General features: G+C 38.6%; 1 protein-coding gene across 2 annotated transcripts in view; it reads left to right on the forward strand.

The window, feature by feature from the left end:
* Positions 1–218: 218 nt before the first annotated feature.
* Positions 219–17796, forward strand: part of ANO10 (anoctamin 10) — a 135219-nt gene continuing 117641 nt past the window's right edge. Inside the window, exons 1-9 of one of the 2 annotated variants that reach the window (XM_033053511.2) lie at positions 219–300; positions 3476–3649; positions 4681–4863; positions 6271–6405; positions 7940–8059; positions 9967–10536; positions 12833–12888; positions 14321–14395; positions 15360–15542. In XM_033053511.2, coding sequence (XP_032909402.1) covers positions 3490–3649; positions 4681–4863; positions 6271–6405; positions 7940–8059; positions 9967–10536; positions 12833–12888; positions 14321–14395; positions 15360–15542 — 1482 coding nt within the window. In that variant the 5' untranslated portion in view covers positions 219–300; positions 3476–3489. Of the gene's footprint in view, positions 301–530; positions 568–3475; positions 3650–4680; positions 4864–6270; positions 6406–7939; positions 8060–9966; positions 10537–12832; positions 12889–14320; positions 14396–15359; positions 15543–17796 lie in introns of those variants that run through there. The other variant, XM_033053520.2, reaches the window with a different exon arrangement.

Here is a 17796-nt window from a genome sequence, read left to right on the forward strand (position 1 = left end):
TGATTCTGTTACAGGAGGCAGCACAGGTGGCAGAAGGTGGAAATAAACAAGAGGATGACGTGACAGCCGGCCATCCATACACGCGTTGCTGAAACTGGCACTGGAGCGTTTTTAAAGGCCGCAGAAGGGGCGGGCGGGCCGACAAGGGCCGGGCCGGGGCACGGCGAGGGGCGTGGCCAGCGGCAGCGCCGGGCGGTGTCACGCTGGGCCGGCCCGGCCCGTCCTGGCAGCGCCCGGTGCCTGTGGCCGCCGCCCGCCTGCGCCCCGCCCTGCCCTGCGGATGTGGAGCCGGCACCGGCGGTGAGTGGGGAGTGGGCGGCCGGCGCTCAGCGGGAAGGGGCTCTGGCTGCTTGCGCCGCCGCCAGGGGAGGAGCCTCCGCCCTTCCCGCCCACTCCGCCGCGGAGCGGAGCTGGTGCCGACGCTGGGCGGCCGTGACAGCCGCAGAGCTTCCCCCGCCGCCCCGGTAGCGTTCGGAGCGGTGCTCGCGGCGTGCGGCCGCGGCGGGCTGCGGACGGAGCGGCGCAGGGCGGCGGCCCCGGCGAGCGCGGCCGGGCCGGGGGCAGAGAGTGAGTCACCGGCCGTGCTGGCGGCGGGGCCGGCCGCGCTGCCCTCCGCTCCGTATTTGGGTTCCTAAAAAAGGAGAGCGAGGCGCAGCCTGGCAGTGGGAAGGAGCCGTGATGGACCGCCTCAGAGCGGGCACGGCCCGGACGTGGCGCTCCCGGGGCCCGCTTGTGGTGGAGGCTGTGCGGTGAGCCTGGCTCTGACCCGCTGTGCACACCTGGAAAGGGCTGCAGCTGCCTCTGCCTGGAGCTGATACGGTGGTCCTTGGTCATGAGTTGGAGTCGATGGTCACAGAGCTCTTTTCCAACCTAATTAATTGTGACCGTCACCCCGCCAGTCCGTGAGAGCGGGAGCTCGGGAGTTTGAGGGCCTTTTGGGGTTGTTCCCCATGTTTCTGGGTCTGTCACTAGTTACACAGACTGTAGGATGAAAGAAGAGGCCAAATTACCTCGCATAGGATCTGTACTGGGCATTGGACAGCCTGTTAGGAAAATACGTTTAGAAATCTCGCAGGCACGATTTGGAAGAGTGTTTCAACTGTGTTGTAGCTTTCAATAGCAATAAGCCTGAAAACAACAGACTTGCTAAAAGCCTGAAAATAACGAACCGAAAGAGAGTAGTTTTGGATTAGATATTAGGAAGAAATTCTTTACTGTGAGGGTGGTGAGGCACTGGAACAGGTTGCCTAGAGAAGCTGTGGATCCCTGAACATCCCTGGCAGTATTCCAAGGTCAGGTTGGATGTGGCTCTGAGCAACCTGTTCTAGTGGAAGGTGTCCCTGCTCATGGCAGGGGAATTGGAACTGGGTGGTCTTTAAAGTACCTGCAGACCAAACAATTCTTTGATTCTGTGATGATTCTGTGATTCTTACACAGTCACCATGCCAAGGACAATGATTGTGAATAAATGATACGAGCCAAGTTCACTGAGTAGCACACTGTTTATTAAAAAGTCTGTTTTCAAGAGATAACTGTTCTGCAAAGCAATATTCTTAACCAGTAGGTAATATTTAATAATTATCTAGTGCTTTTCATGCTTTGAATTCTTTAGAAATGGAAACATACACAATGTGCCAGGTGTAATTTTAGTAAACCCCTGCAAAACCCTGATTATGGATTGTGATGCATTAAGATGCAGTGACTTGTCAAGACAGTGTGTTTAGTCAATGACAAGCTCAGTTACAGTGGCTCATCCCTGATTATGGTTTTCTCTGTCTGGTTCATTCTGTTTGTGCAGATAGATACACATCTGAGATTATAAAAAAAAACCATTAATGCAGTGCATTTTTTTTCAAGACATGAGTAACTGTGTTCACTGCTGTAAATCTGTATGTTGCAGAATTGTGTGTATGTGAAAAGGAAGTGAAACTATCCAAAAACCCCATTGAAATTTGGCTTGAAAGCTTTTTTTCTGCAAGTTCAAATTGACAAGTTGAATAGACTTGTTTATTGTGATATGCATATGTTTACAGTATCACTGTATTTTGTAGGATAATTTACATGAAATACTGGAGTCTGAGTTTTCCTTGAATTACGGAAGTGTAATGGCTGTAAAAGCTGAACTGCATCCTTAGAGCAATTTCCTTAGAAAGAAAGTATTTTAACAGGAGTGGGGAAACTGCGTAAAGGCAGTGTGTAAATTCCCTTCTTCAGTCAAGTAGCAAAAAAAAAACCAAAACAAAACCCCCAAACCAAAATCAAACCTTCCCCTCACTTATAAATTTAGTAAATTAAATCTGTCATAGTTTTTTTTTGTTGGAGTTTCTTTATTTTTAATGTAGTAGGTTAGTTACCAGATTTGTTGTGTTTATCAGCATTTCTAAGTTGCTTTATGAAGTGTGATACAATGATCTCTGTAGAATACTTCACATAAAATCTGTTAACAAGATAAAGGAGGAGTGCCTGGGATTGTTCAGTGTGAAGAGAAGAAGGCTTAGGGGAGACCTAATCACTGTCTACAGTTACCTCAAAAGAGGTTGTTGCAAGGGGGAGGTCTGCTAAGTAACAAAGAGAAAATGGCTTCAAGTTCTGCCATTACAGTTCTGTGAAAAATTTTGTCATGGAAAGAGTTGTCAGGCATTGAAACAGGCTGTCCAGGGTTGAGTCATCATCCCTGAAGGTATTTAGAAGTACTGTAGATGTGACTCTTGGGGACATTGTTTAGTAGTGGACTTGGAAGTTCTGCATTAATGGTTGGTTGGACTCAATCTTGAAGGTATTTTCCAGCCTAAATGGATCCCCAAGTCTATAAAGGCCTGCTTAGATACTTTGGATTATTTCCACTTCAAGTTGTGCTGTCAGTGCTTTAGAGCTGGACTTTGTCACAGAACATTTGGTTTATAGGTTCCAAAAAGTCATTTAAGTGCTTTGAGTTTAATTTACCTATCAGTATGATAGGTGTCTTACTCACCTACCCATGATGGTGTAAGTTTCCTTGGTATGGTTAAAGCTTCACAAGATTAACTGAGAAGGTTCTTCCTTATAATATGTTTGCATACTCATACCATGAGAAGCTTATTGATTTTTAAATACTTGTTTGACTAAGTTTCTGTTAATGTTTTCATTTGCTGACAAATGCACTGGCAGAAGCTGTAGGCATTGTTTTTGAAGATAGTTTCACCTTATTGATTTGTTTTACTTATTTATTATTTGCTTCCCCCTCATTACTACTTTGCTATACATGGCAACAACAGTTTTCCTACCTAGAGAGCAGGACTTAAATGCCATGGGAGATGAGTAGCATCTTGATAACTGCAGAGGTTGCTCAACCTGGTAGTAGTAAGTGCATAAAAGTGCACACCTATGCCTTTAATAAGCACAGACTTGTGTAACTCACTACAGTAAAGTTTTATGTTTTTTAGATTTGTACCAGATATTTTTTAGCATTTGCATTTTATTTTGGTTTTGTGCTTAGCAAACTCTCAAGAGATGGTGGAAAAAATGAAAGAGTTGGTGGAAAGCTGGTCTTTCTTGGATGCTGCTGAGTCTAACTTCAGGCCCCTGGTAGTAATTGAGCTTGCAAAAGGCACCAAAGAAGAAACCATAGAATGGTTCACTAAACGAATTGTGGACAAAAAGGCAAATGGAGGTGAGTACAGTATGATCTTCTGTAGCACTTTGAAATCAAATTGGCTGTCACCATAATATGAAGACATACAGAAAATTACTTTCCAGGGAATTTGTGGTATAATGATTGTTTGTCAATCTCATTTCATTTTTCGTTTTTTAAACCCACTTAACCCTGTTATTAATGAAAACTTTGGCTTAAAGTCAAATGCCAGTTGAACTCTAGAATTCTTCCCTTTTTTGCACTGAAGCCCTGATAACCTATGTTTCAATGTAGTTTTGATGTCAGTTTTTATAGTAGTTGTCTAGACATGTTTCTCCTGTTGCTACAGAAACATGGCAGGCCTTGCCTAAATCAAGGCACTTCACATCCTGTCGTAAGCCTTCATACCATGTTGTAGAACAAAATTAAGTTAACAGAAAGCAATTTAATCTTGACAGCTTCGTGCTGGATTTTATTTATCTTTTTTGTTAGCATGTAGGGTCTTAAAAATACAGTATTCCATTACTCATTTTGGTAAGCTTCTGGGAATTGAAGTTAGGCTGATTGATTTGTAAATCCTTGGGCTTTTAAAATACTTTTTTTAAAACAGTCATTATTTGTGGCTGTTGTAGCTTATAGCTTATGGTCAGTAATATTTCTGTGACTGATGGATTTGTGACTACAAACTTGCTTTCAGGCCTCTGTTAGATGAATTAGGGATGTTCCTGCTTCAAAAATCTAATCTCCTTAAAACCAGTGGGACTGTCTGCAGAAGCACTTCTTGCTTTTATGGTATGAACCTTAGGGGTATAGATTCAAGCAGTCCCCATTGTTCCAATTTCATTGTTGAGAGTGCTTCAGCAGAAACAGGGCTAAACCAGGGGGTGACCCTGCAAGATGCTGAGCACCCTATGTCAAGTGTATTGAAACCCTAACTCTGTGCCCTTAAAAAGAGACATTTTTGACACTCCTGTTAGCTAGGGGCAATATATTGAATGCTAAAATGCTAAGGGTTTTAGACGTAATTTTAATGTATTTTTTTGCTTATTTTACCCCTCTTTACTTTAAAGGTGCACAACTACTGATTAAACCGCTGGTTACGGAAAATGGAGTTGAAAATATTTATCTGGTTGGAGCTTCTCACTTAAGGCTGTTGCTGGGAGCTGAAACTGTAGGCTTGGTGAAGGAATGCAGTGATAACTCAATGAGAACTTTTACATACAGCAGTAGAAAAACTTTCAAACATTTTGCAGGTAAGGAATTGTAGGAATCTTTGTCATTGCAAAGTGGTGACTAAAGAGTATAAGTAATTATGCAGTTAAATCTCTTATGATCTTTCTATTCCTTGGAATGGTAACTGTGAACAGCAAGTGGAAGACCAAGCCATGAAAAAAACACTTGTTTGTAACTATGGAAATTCAGGTCATATAATGAATTTTGGTTTCTTTCACATGGCTTTAATTGTTTGCTTGTCTTTTCCTTCTTGCTTTTCTATGCTCCAAATAGTTTCTTACTTGTATGAAAGATTTTCTTGGAAAATAAGACAAGAAAAAGAGTTGATAAACATTATTTTATGATTAACAATCCACATTACGAATTAATGTAGCAATTTAATTTCTGTGAGCCAATTTTGAGGCTTATTATCTTTAAATTAGCTGGAAAAAATAGAAACATTTTTCTCTGTTACATGTACACATCAAACAAACAATAATTAACACTACAGATGCATTCAGTGGGATTTGGGCATGATTAGTGGAATCATTCCTTTTCCTCTTTTATTTTGTGTGAGTGCCAACACCGGAACATTTCCTTTTAAATGTGCTGTTTTTAAGGTATTTAATGCCCCTACAGTGGCCGAACTAATTTTTTGCTCTTTAGGTAAATATTAGAGTTCCAGCTTAGTCTTGTTGATACTTCTAATGTGCATGTTTGAGTGATGCCTTTCATCACATTTTGAATATAAAGGTGCTTGGGTCTGTCTGAAATAAGTTTTAGGTTTTGTTGTTCAGTGGCAGTTTTGCTCCACACTGCAAGAACTGTTGCAGTGTCTTTAGTTTTGTGACCTTGCTTTCCTGAAAATGGGAAGCCTTCCAAAGAGCTGTCAGTTGCAAAAGTGCCACTTCCGTTTCTTTCATGCCTTTACATTATTAATGCAAATCTGACACAAATTCCACTGCTACAGAATCTGTAGGATTAACTGGATTTCCAACTGCTGCATATATTTTTTTGCCTGTATCTCCTGCTATTTTTTCTTTTTAAGAACAGAAATGTAATTTTAATTTTGTCCAGGTGCAGTCAGAGAAATTGTCACCTAAGAAAGAGACCCTGCAGTCTATGTTGTCTTGATAGTATTTCAGGTTGCCCAGTCAAACTAATAGTATACTCTTATTCTTTGCATTAGAGTGTTGTTGATATTTTAGCTTCTTGCTTAGTGTATTTAGGGCAATCCCTGTAGTTTCTTATTCATAAGGGGGAAAAATTGCTTTTATCTCAAGGAAATCTGACTCTTGTTTCCATGATGATAAATTGATGGGGTTGACACAGGTTTGTTGCTGTAATTATTTTTTTTTTCCCTGATTCTGGTAATTTTTTGTAGTTGTTTGCCTCTGGGGTTGTATTCCTGTGCTGCACCATTTCACACAACCTTCCTTTTTATTTAGATGACAATCACAATTTCCTTACAATGGCAGAATGTCAGTACATCATCAAACATGAACTTGAAAATTTGAGAGCCAAAAATGAGAAAATGATCCCTGGATATCCTCAGGCAAAGCTGTACCCAGGAAAATCAATTGGTAAGTAATGTAGTTTGTTGCTCTAACTCACTGCGTTGATGTAGGATAGTGTTCATGGTGAAAAAAAAAATTAATTTTCCTGTAATGAAGAGAAATCCTTCAGCTGTTCATGTCCCACTGTATTGAACCAACTTTGTTTTTTCACTGCTTCAGTAATAGGATGAAAGGCAATTGATGCACAATACAACAAGAGAAATCCTGAACAGGTATCAAGAAAGTATTTTTCTCAACAGAGTAATCAAACATTTGATCAGGAATTTAAAGAGATTTTTGGTAACTCTACTGGGAGACTTCTGGATCCTCGCTAGACAAGGCCCTGAGCAGGCCGATTTAGGCCGCACCTATCTTAAGCAGGAGGGTGGACCACATTATTTCCAGAGGGCCTTCTGTCCTGAGTTGTTCTGTGAGGCTGAGGCTCTTGCCTTATGTTCTTTTCAGCTGGATAGTTTATGCACAGATTGATGTTATCAGTTTTGGGTTTTTTTTAGCACCAAAAGTATTTATAATTTAAGTTAAATGATCATATACTTGGATTCTCTCTGTGCAAAAATACTGGCATGAGTACTAGTGCTCTAGAGTTATAAATTTAATAATAGGAAGGAAGTTTTATTTATTTGGTTTCACTGATCTTTCTCTTTGCTTCAAGAGCCTTTCCTTTTCATGGGAGAAGGAAGCAATGAGAGCTGGTGCTATTTTTATGGTACCTGAAAGCAGTTTGTTGGCAGAGATGCTACAGATTCTTAGGAGAGTGTATCTTAATAATTGTATGTCCTTTTATTAACAGTATCTTCATTCATTAATGTTGGTCATCAGATAAGGAGATCTCTGCATATTAGTGGTTCAAAATATGTAAATAAATGCAGATGTAATTTATGTTGGTAATTATTTTATATAGCCAAGGTATGTTTCTAGTTGCATCAAGCAGATGATGATGGGAAATAGTAAAATACTGTCACATGTCCAGTGCCTCCCTGTTTTTTAATTTATTTTCTTTTTTTAATGGCTGTAACTTCAGAGCAGTTTGTTAATTTGTCCACACATGTACTATTGCTTTCCATAACAAAACTAAATGCAAATTGTGGAGTATGTAGTTTGTTTGCAATGAAGATGCAGTGTAATTTATGAATTAGCAAAACCGGATAATTTAAAGGTTTTTTTGTATCTTTTCTATAAACAGTACAACCATGTTTTTGTAGCTATCCCCACAAAGCTACACGTGGCATTTCAGTCCTGACCTGAAGCATTTTTGCTATTGAAGCTGCATCTGGTTATATTGCAAAGCTGTGGAGTAGTTATTGTATGTAAAAAGGTTGCTCTTTGTCTTCCTGTGGACAGCACAGTGTTTGCAGGAATAGGTATAACTGCTCTCCGTAATTTTTTAATTGCCATGAGACAATTTTTTTAGGATTTGAGTGCTAGATCTATTTCAAAGGAACTTCAGGCTTGCTAAGTATACAACGTAACCTGTTTACTTATGTCGACTTCACTGTCCTTTGAAGGAGTGCTAGGTATATGTTTTTTCTTTCTCTTCTAGTGAGAAGATTATTGACCAGTGGCATTCTTGTTCAAATTTTCCCTCTGCATGATAGAGAAGAATTGAAAAAGCTTAGTCACAGCTGGTATGGCCGAGTGAAAGTTGGTTATCAACCTTTAGGTATGTGAACAGCCTTTGCATTGCGATCATGCAGTGGAGTCCTGAAATTAGACCTCTGCTTTTTTACCATTTGGACGAGTTTTTCCTCTTTTAGTGTTTTCTGTGTGACCTGCTGAAATAATTCTAGACTTGCAAAATTGGTGGTTCCAGAGTCTGCAAATTCAGTGTCTGTGAGTTTCCATGTAACAGCATGAATTCTCCCCACTCATCAGTAAAGCAGTAATGGCCCAAGCCAAGAATGTATTTTCAACTGACTTGACAAGCTCCCATGTGTCTGGAACTCCCAAAGCTTTTTTGTGTTGTAGGTGTGTCAAAAGTGTATTTACAACTGTTTATTTTAAATTAATTGTCTGAATGAAGATTGTATGTTGTTGCATGCTGGCATCACTTGAGTATATTTTAGACACTGAATAATCTTAAAATGAATATTATTTTTAGTTCAGCAATGTGGAAAGTTAAGTTCTAAACTCTAAACCTGTAAACTTTATTAAAAATAAGAAAATAAGCGTTTGGGAGCTTGCCTGATTATAAATCTCTAGGTCTTGCAATTGCATGAGGTTCTTTCCTGAGCTGCAGGAAGTTAAAGATCTGGCTCGATAATGCTTGCCTCCAGAGTATTGTGTTAGGAGCCTTATTGTGTGCTGGTCTTTTGTTTATGTGAGAAAGGGTTTGGTTTTTTTTTTTGGACTGATACTGAATCCATACTAAATTTTGAAGTAAATCCCAGGAACCTGTTAAGGATGTACTAATTGAGAGATGTCTTTCATGTTGGAGTGTGAAGTGATGCTAATGACCTACACTTAAATGTGTTTGTTAATGAATTTTTGATTGACAGGGATGTTGGAATGCTGATCCTTCTGTCTGTTTACCTTCTTGTTTTCAGAGACTTTTATCTGGTAGACAATTGTGAACTTCTGCTGTAGTGTTTTGTAAGCCATAAGAATATTCTGGTATTGCATGTGAGGTTCTTTTCTGGGAGTCTATTACAGAGGTAATACACTGTGGTGGTGTATTTACAGTGTCAATTCAGAGGTCATGCTTCTATGGCTGTTTCTTTAAGCTGGTAAATATAAAATAGTGGCATATAAGCAATCTGGGTGTCCAAGCAGGCAAAGAAAAGAGATTTCAGCATTCTAAGCTGTTTGATAGGCATTTCTCCATCAAATCACTTCTAGATTATACGAATAATCCTATTTTTAAAAAATTAATAATATAAATGATATGTCTTGGAGATAATATATCTGTTATGAAATATACCCATTACTAGTGCCCTTTTTAAGTCTCTTTAGCACCAGAGCAGACAAATTTAGTGAGTACAGCAAGTATGTATTTAATGTATCAGTTGTCTGATGAAGAGAGTATCTCAACCTGACTACTCTATCTGATATATTTAGGATTTTGATACACCTGTCCATCTATTCCTTCAGTTCCTTGAGGGTTGTCAAAGCACAACTAGCCCTTTTTGTCTCTGAGCAAGCTGAAACAAATTTGTTTCCTGAGAGTACATATGCCAGTGGGAATTTTCAGAAACTGGGCATCGCTTGCTATTAAAGTTTGGTTTTTATTACATCAGATGTCTTCCATGCCATTCATTGATCAATTCTGTTTTCAAGAATGATAGTGTTTTCTCTTTGGTTGGATTTTTTCTTTCCCCACCCCCTTCCTGGATATCTGTTTGACTTCCTTGCTGTTTGAATGTGGGTATATATGTAACATTAAAAAAAATTCGGAAAACCATCTGACTTTTTGTAATAATGGCAAAGAAAGAAAAAGCAATGATATTCATTGTGTTATTTAGAAGAAAAAAAATCTGGCCAATGGAAAGTTGTAAGTTCATGTAAAGTCAAGTTTGATACTGTATTGGCATCTCTTAAGTGTAGTCTTACTTGATTAATTTCTTTCTGCAGATGACATACGCTGCTACTTTGGCGAAACCATTGCTCTCTACTTCGGCTTCTTAGAATACTTCACATTTGCTTTGATTCCAATGGCTGTCATTGGGATTCCTTATTATGTGTTTGCATGGGAGGACTACGACAAATATGTGATGTTTGCCACATTCAATCTACTGTGGTCCACTGTGATACTGGAGGTTTGGAAGCGGATGTGCGCCATCCTGACCTACCGCTGGGGCACACTGCTGATGAAACGCCAGTTTGAAGAACCAAGACCAGGCTTCCATGGTGTGCTGGGGATCAATCCTGTCACAGGGAGGGAGGAGCCAGTGTACTCAAGTATTAAGAGACAGTTACGGATTTACCTGGTGTCCTTACCATTTGTGTGCCTTTGCCTCTACTTCTCACTGTACGTGATGATGATTTACTTTGACTTGGAGCAGTGGGCTCTGGATTATGACAAAGAGAATGAGTCTGTCTTCAGCAGCTTGATGCTGTATGTGCCTAGTATCATCTATGCCGTTGTGATTGAAATTATGAACCGTATCTATCGGTATGCTGCTGAATTCTTAACATCATGGGGTAAGAAAGTTGTTCATTCTTCTTTCAAGTTAGAATCCCACTTACTGAGAATTTGCTTCTTTGTAGAATACATTATGGTGAGCTCTTGTTCAACAGAATAATAAAGCGATTTCCCGAAGTAGGTTCTTGCTGTGGGATAAAAGAGATGGCCGTTTTAACTTCTTCTATTTGGTATTTGGTTTGGTATTTGGTTTAATTTGGTCTGAGTCAGAAGGGGGTGATCCTGCCTTCCTCCTCAGCCTCTCTCTGCCTTTGGTGCAGAAGTTCCCCCTCCCTGATTTAGCTCTTTGTCTGGCTGTCTCAGCCAGAGTGCTGACAAAAGGGGCGGGGGGAGAGCATGAGGATTAGAGCTCAGAGGTGCATGGATGGCAGGAAGTATTACCTTGGCAGGTTGCACTCACAACCTGAGTTTGCTTACTGTTTTTTAATCTACTGTACATCAGTGCAGAGGGCAGAGGCACTGAGATAATGGAAACAAATCTAAGCCCATTCTAAATGTCACATGAGAGTGTTTATGTATACTGCATCCAGAATAAAGACTGGGATTCCACATCCCAATTAAAATGTGTTTCTCTGGGCACTCCTAGAAGAGGAGGAATATTACAATAGATTACTTTTTTCTGCCTTACATGTGTGATTTATTTAACAGATTGGACCTTGTATTTTGTAACCTACCATAAGGACAGCGAAATGCTGGTGTTTGTTTTGAATTTTAGCACTTCTACAGACATGTGAAGTCGCTTTCAGACAAAGTTAATAGATTAAGCTAATGGAGAATTAACTGCTTTGTGTAGCTCCATATGGCATTGATTTGCAGGACAGAATCGTGATTAATAAAGCTGGAGACCCAGAAAATTAAGAGAAGAAAGATAAAGCAAAAGGGATATTGATGCAGAAGAATAAAATGAGATGTTGAAATGGGGGTTGGTTATACTTGCCAAAATGATTTGCTCAGCAAATTAAACCTGACATCCATGATAGTAAAAGCAGGCAAATTCTTTGTTTATGACAGTTCAAGATTTTTTTAAAATAATGATTTTTAAATTCATATCTGGGGCTCAGTTATCTGTTTTGTTTAATTGTTTTTACTATACTGCAAGAAAAGGCATTTCTGTGAAATACCCAGTTATGTGTTGATCTGATAGACTAAAATGTCTTTAACAGGCAACTCAAGGGGTTTTTTCTAATCCAGACATTTTTGGGTTTAAGCTGATGTTTCATGTTCAGCAGAAGCAGTATTTGTGTGACCTGCTACACTGACAGCTTGTACCTTTTCTGTGGAATCCAGTTTGTTTCTGCTGCCATGCTCTGAATAGGCTGAAAAGCTCATCTGGCTGTCCTGTCTTCTCTCCCACCTGGCATGTTTTCAGATACCTGACTTCAGTAACTAAAGTGACAAAACATGGGAAACATTCTGGGGTATTTTTAGCACCTCTCTTGCACCCATTTATCATGAAAGCTGATTGTGTAGCAAAAGCTAAAAGTAAAAATTGCAGTCACTGGAGTGCATTTTGGCATGTCAGGTCTGACTTGATACTCCTATCAAAGTAGAACTCTGCTGTTTTGTCCTGGGCAAGGTCCAGCCTTGTTGACACAACACATGATAGTGTACTACCTTCCCAGTTACTGCTTACCCAGGGCTTTAAAGGACAATCTAACAAAACAGCAGAAAGAAATTGAAAATCTCCCATCCACTTCCCTTTTTTCCCCTATAGTAAATCAGTAAAACATCAGGTTCTGACAGTTTATCTTGAATGAACTGAAAATCTCGATTTAGAAGGAGTAATGCATCTGTTGAACTTCACGTACTCTAGTCTTGCTTTAGAGTGTAGGGTCTTATCTAAATTCCTTGGAGAAATATGAGAATATTTCTGTGAGCATTTACTGGTTTTGAATCAAATTTGATATTGTTAGTTTTTTTTATATATTCCCATCAGTCTTCAACCAACAAGCAATCATATTTTTTTAAGTCTCAAGAGCAGTAGATATTTTTTCTTTTATAAAGTAGCTCTTCAGAGTAAGAAATATATAAAAGAAGAAGCTTTTGCAGTAGGAAAAATACTGGAGTTGTAGTTAAAAATATGTATGATAATACTGTCCATCAGATTAACTTAATGAATTAAGTGAGGTACTGTTACAGTACAAATTCTCTCTACCATGAAGTGTTGGAATAATATAAACTATAAAATAAGTAATTTTAATTTGGAGTAAAAGTGTTCACTCTTTGGATAGCAATGTGTAGTACATGGTAGGATCTTCCACTGTTTATTAATTAATAATTTTGTTGGTATTTTAGAAAATCACAGGCTGGAATCTTCATATCAGAATCATTTAATTCTGAAGGTTTTAGTGGTAAGTATGTCATATAAGCAGCTTTTAAAATTATTTCAAAAGACAGCTTGTGCTGTGTTTTATTAGTGCTTTCCTGGCATTACCACAGTGGCATACAGTTTTGCTCAAGGCCAAATAGTAGCACAAATATCAGAGTAAACAAGATTTCTGTTATGGTTGCAGTAACTGCTAGACTATTTTAGATGCCTCTTTTATATTGGAGAGTTGGCTTTTTGTGTCAAATTGTTCTTTCGTTAGGATGGTGCTTATATGTTTCTGTTAATTGGTGTGGTCCTGTCTTCAGTTGAGAACTAGTCAGTTCAATTTTTGCTCAATTTTATGGTAAACCATATTTTGAAAAGTTCATGTATTAACTTCTACCTATACTAACATTCACACGACCAGTCAGAGGGACCTGAAAACACCTCTCCATCAGTCTACTCCTGTATAGTTCGTAGCATATGTGCATCTATTTCATTTATTTAATCTTCTTGTTTCCTTTTTGAAAAGATCATTTAAGTTTCTTCCTTTATCTCCTTAATTTCCTTAGTGTTCATTCTTTATTTCCTTCACCATTTTTTTGTATGTGTGTGTGTGTTTATTTGGGGTTTGTTTTGTATGTTTTAGGTTTTTTTTGGGAGTTTTTTTTGTTGTTAAATCTCTGTATTACCCATCTGTTACTGGTAATCTCTAGAACTTTGTCTCCTCTTGTAGCCTTTGTCATAAAACTTAGAACCACTTCTTTTTCCCCATAGGGTGTAGGGCAACATGAATTGAAAAAAATTATAAGATGTCAAATGTAAGTTTCCCCCAGTTTTCATTCTCAGTCTGTGAATGGCTCTCTGCACTCCCAATATAATTTGTATTGGCCAAGAGCTCCAAAATAGGAGCTGTAGCACTTATAGCAAATAGGAAACTTCAGAGTTTAATTAAATACTGTAATTATGTCTCATTGTAGACGTAGGAAATATTTCTCTTGGCCATAAACCTTTTGAAGTGATTAAACATAAACTGGAACTAACATATATAAAGGAATATTTTTAGAGATTGAGAGACATATCACCCAAAGCATATATTTTGACAAAGTATTTCTTTAAAAAAAAGTCACTACTCTAAATAAAGATCAATGTATCCCTTTTCTAATGTGTTTTGGAGAAGTTGCCAAAAAATGAAAGTTAAGTAGGTGATGTGTTTTTAATGCCCACACTTCATAATTCAGTTGTAGTTGTCTTTGTACACTTTGCTTTAGGAAAGCTTTAAGCTTACTAAGTGAAAAACTGAGTAAGACCAATATTGAAAATGTGTTTTTTCTGACCTAAGGTTTAAAAATGGTCAAGAAAATTTTGATGGGCAGTTTGCATCTTCCTTGGAAGCCAAGGCAACTGTTAAGTTAGGTGGTAGTCTGCATCTGAACTTTTGCTTGAGTACTAAAACCACATATTTTTATTTGCAGTTCAACTTCTTAAATTGTTTTGCATCTCTCTTCTACATTGCCTTTGTGTTGTTTGATATGAAGCTTTTGAGGCAGGTGAGTTCAAAGAACATCTAAAGAATGTTGATAAATCTAAGAAAATAAAGGATTAATTGAAACAGACTTCAGTGATTATTCTAAAACATAAATTTGGCAATTAATGTATTTCACTTATATTTTCTTAGAAATCCAGCTTCCATGTTTCAGTTCCCCTAACATTATTGCAGAATCATAAGAGTAGAGTAATTCTTTCTCTCTGTGTTAATGAGGAACTGTTTTCAAATAAATTTGATTATTCTCTCACACAGATGAGACTGGGAAATTTTAATTTCCTGTTTATTTCCTTTTATATTAGAAGATGTTCTTCTCTGTAGTGTTCTTAGTGAGAGACTCTTGAGGATAGGGTCATGATTAAGTTCAACTACAGTGAAGATCTGAGAATAAATAAAAGCGAAAATAATTTATAGTTGGTATTTTAAATCAACTTTCACACTCAAATGCATGAAAATTTGGTATAAGGAAAGTATTTTTGCTCTAAACATAATGAGCAGTACAATAAGAACTTCAGCTCAAGACCTTTGTTGCTCTGAAGGAATCTCTAGCAAAACACTTGACATACCTATATCAGATGTAACATTTGTGACATTTCCTCTACTTTCAGGTAAAATCAAGAAATGAAAAACAGAAAAAATTTGCAGTCTTTGGCTCTACTGATTGTCATTGGCTTATATTAAATATGCCTTACCTTTGTTGTATGTGGTGTACTGTTTTCAAGATACAACTAGATACACAGAATACTTAGACTACTAACTCCTAATTAGTCCTTTTCAGCAAAACAGCAAAGGATGGGAACTAGATAATCTACACTTTTCATGTGCTATTGCTAGGTTTGTTAGGCTGGTGTTTTTATCATAGTATAGTTATAGTGTTACTCAAGCTCACAGAATTGCAAATGATCATAGGTTCATCACTGTTGCACTGTTGTATTTTTTTTTAATTTCTTTTTTTTTTTAATCTTAAGAGCTTGGCTACTTTGCTGATAACTTCACAGATCCTCAACCAATTTGCAGAATCCTTGCTCCCTTACTGGCTCCAGAAGAGATACAACAGGAGGATGAAGAAACGCATGTGTTCCAAGAAAACTGATATGGACCTGTCACTAGCTGAACAGGTCAACATGGAGAAAGAAATGGGAACCTATTTGGTACGTTGTAGTGCTGTAAAAGAGTTAAAATTTTTCTGGACTGTAGTTGACAGAGGCATCAGCCAAGGCAAACAAGAATATTTTTGGCTTTCTGACTTGGCAGCTTATTTCCAGCTTCATCAGCTTTGCTCATAGCTGTTTATGCAGCTGTATGTTATCCTGGACCAGGAAGTGAATACAGTGTGGGGTCCTAGTAACACCAGAATGAAGAGGAGGGAATGAGCAACTCTCTCTGGAGCTCCCTAACCCCATATCACTGCGAAGAATTATTTGTCTAATATGCTCTTATGGTGCCCTGTGTGTAATATGCCCAAAGACTACCAGGGTGAGTAGGCTGGCACAGGGAAAAGGGAAATTACTTTTGTTTTAGTTTGATTTTGCAGTGGTAGTAATTTAAATGGTCAGTTAAACCAGAACCTGAGAGAGATCGCTTACATCTGTATGGGGCCAGAAATGGAGGACAGAAGAAACTGACTCTTCAAAACAGTACTCCTGCTGGATGCTCTTGCCTCTTGAAACCACACCTTTGGTATTCACTGTCTTCCTGGTTCTGTTCTTGACCACCTCCTACCCAGTATAGTTTTTAAATGTATTTAGCAGATTTGATGCAATTCATTACTTAAAATTTTAAAGGAATTTACACAGAGGACGTCATTGTGTATGTTAAGGCCTCACAGGCTGACAACTTGATCAGATGTTGCAAGCACAAGAGTCTTAATACTGTATGATTTTTGCTTTTATAGAATAACAAGTACATGTAGATAGTATACCTTTCATGGGAGAGACATTAACAGTTTGAAATTTGTTAATAATACCATAATACCATATCAGAGTCCTCTCTTTCTGCATGAAGTGCCATGAAATGGGAAAAGGAGAAAGAGCTATCACCTTTACAATTTAAAAGCTCTACAAGTGTATTCCTGTGTGAAGGTTGGAGGGAGGTAGGAGGGAGGTAGAATTAGACAGCCTGTCTTGCAGTGCAGAGCACAGCAGAAGGCCCTGCATTGGTGTATGAACTGGTAAATCAACACAGTCCAGCACTACACCTGCACATTGGCCAGCACAGCTCCCAGAGTTGTGTGTCAGCATCAGGCCTGACCAAATAAGCTCTGCCTCAGACCTGAGCTGACTCCTGATTCTCAGCTGTCACATACAAAGCCAGTGTGATGTCTCTGAGTCACATTGCCCAGTGCTTCTTGTGCAGAGCTGGATCAAATGAATCTGCACCTGTTGTACTGTTGTGCCCTGAATGCTTTTTCACAGGGATCTAAGAAGTCAATTGGAGAGAGTTAGGACTTTGCTTTGGCTGTGTCCACTGCTAGCCTCAGTTTCAGTTCTAAATACTGTGTACTCAAAACCTTAATTTTATATTCAATCTAAAGATTATTGTTTTGCTGTGCTTGTGAATAAATGCTATTAGACAGGAATATTTCTAAAATTAAAACTGTCACAAGGGGGAAGCATTTGACTGTTTAGTAACTGAGGAGTCTTGACAGAATTCTGTGTTTCAGGTTCTTTTGTTTTGACTCCTTTCACATACTCTTTGGCATTTAATTCTCTGTTCTCTTTGTCCTCATTCTCTCTTACTTTTCAAATATCCAGCCCTTAACCCTGTTTAAGAGGTAAAAACATCCTGCAATAATTTTTTAAATTATTTTTCTAATTTCTGCTTTGCTCCTCTAGTTAATTTTCCCCCTTAATTTGTTCCTTGTTTTTGTTTCCTTGATGCTGTAGCTGGTCCAATGCTGATGCTGGGCCAATGGCACAGTTAGAAATTTTTTCAACATCGTCTCAGACTCCTGTTTTCCTACACAGAATTTCATAAATTGAGTAGAAGAAAAAGAAATACTTATTTACTTCATATTCTGCTATTCTAAAAACCAGTAGCTATTGGGCAAGGAAATGAGAAGTGTGAGGAATCAGTGGGAATACTGTGCGGTTACCAGAAGGAGGAGCACAGAGGAAAGCTCTCTCGATTGTTTGAGAAAATTATGGCAGTAGCAGATGTATGGCTGCCATTCCAGTGAGTGTTCCTGCAAATGTCCCTAAAGAAGACCTTAGTAAAATTTGGAGTTTGTACAAAATATTTCTGAGGAAAAAATTTACTGGCTTTAGAAGTTAGGTAGCTGTTCATGGTCTGGCCTGCAGATTGGTTTGTGAGACCAAATTATACTGTGGAACTTCAAAATGAGAAATGCAATTAATGAGTACCCCATGTTTATTTGTGAGCTTGCAGACTTCTACTGCTTCTCTC

This window comes from Catharus ustulatus, chromosome 1 (genome assembly GCF_009819885.2).
Source record: "Catharus ustulatus isolate bCatUst1 chromosome 1, bCatUst1.pri.v2, whole genome shotgun sequence".
Lineage (NCBI taxonomy): Eukaryota > Metazoa > Chordata > Aves > Passeriformes > Turdidae > Catharus > Catharus ustulatus.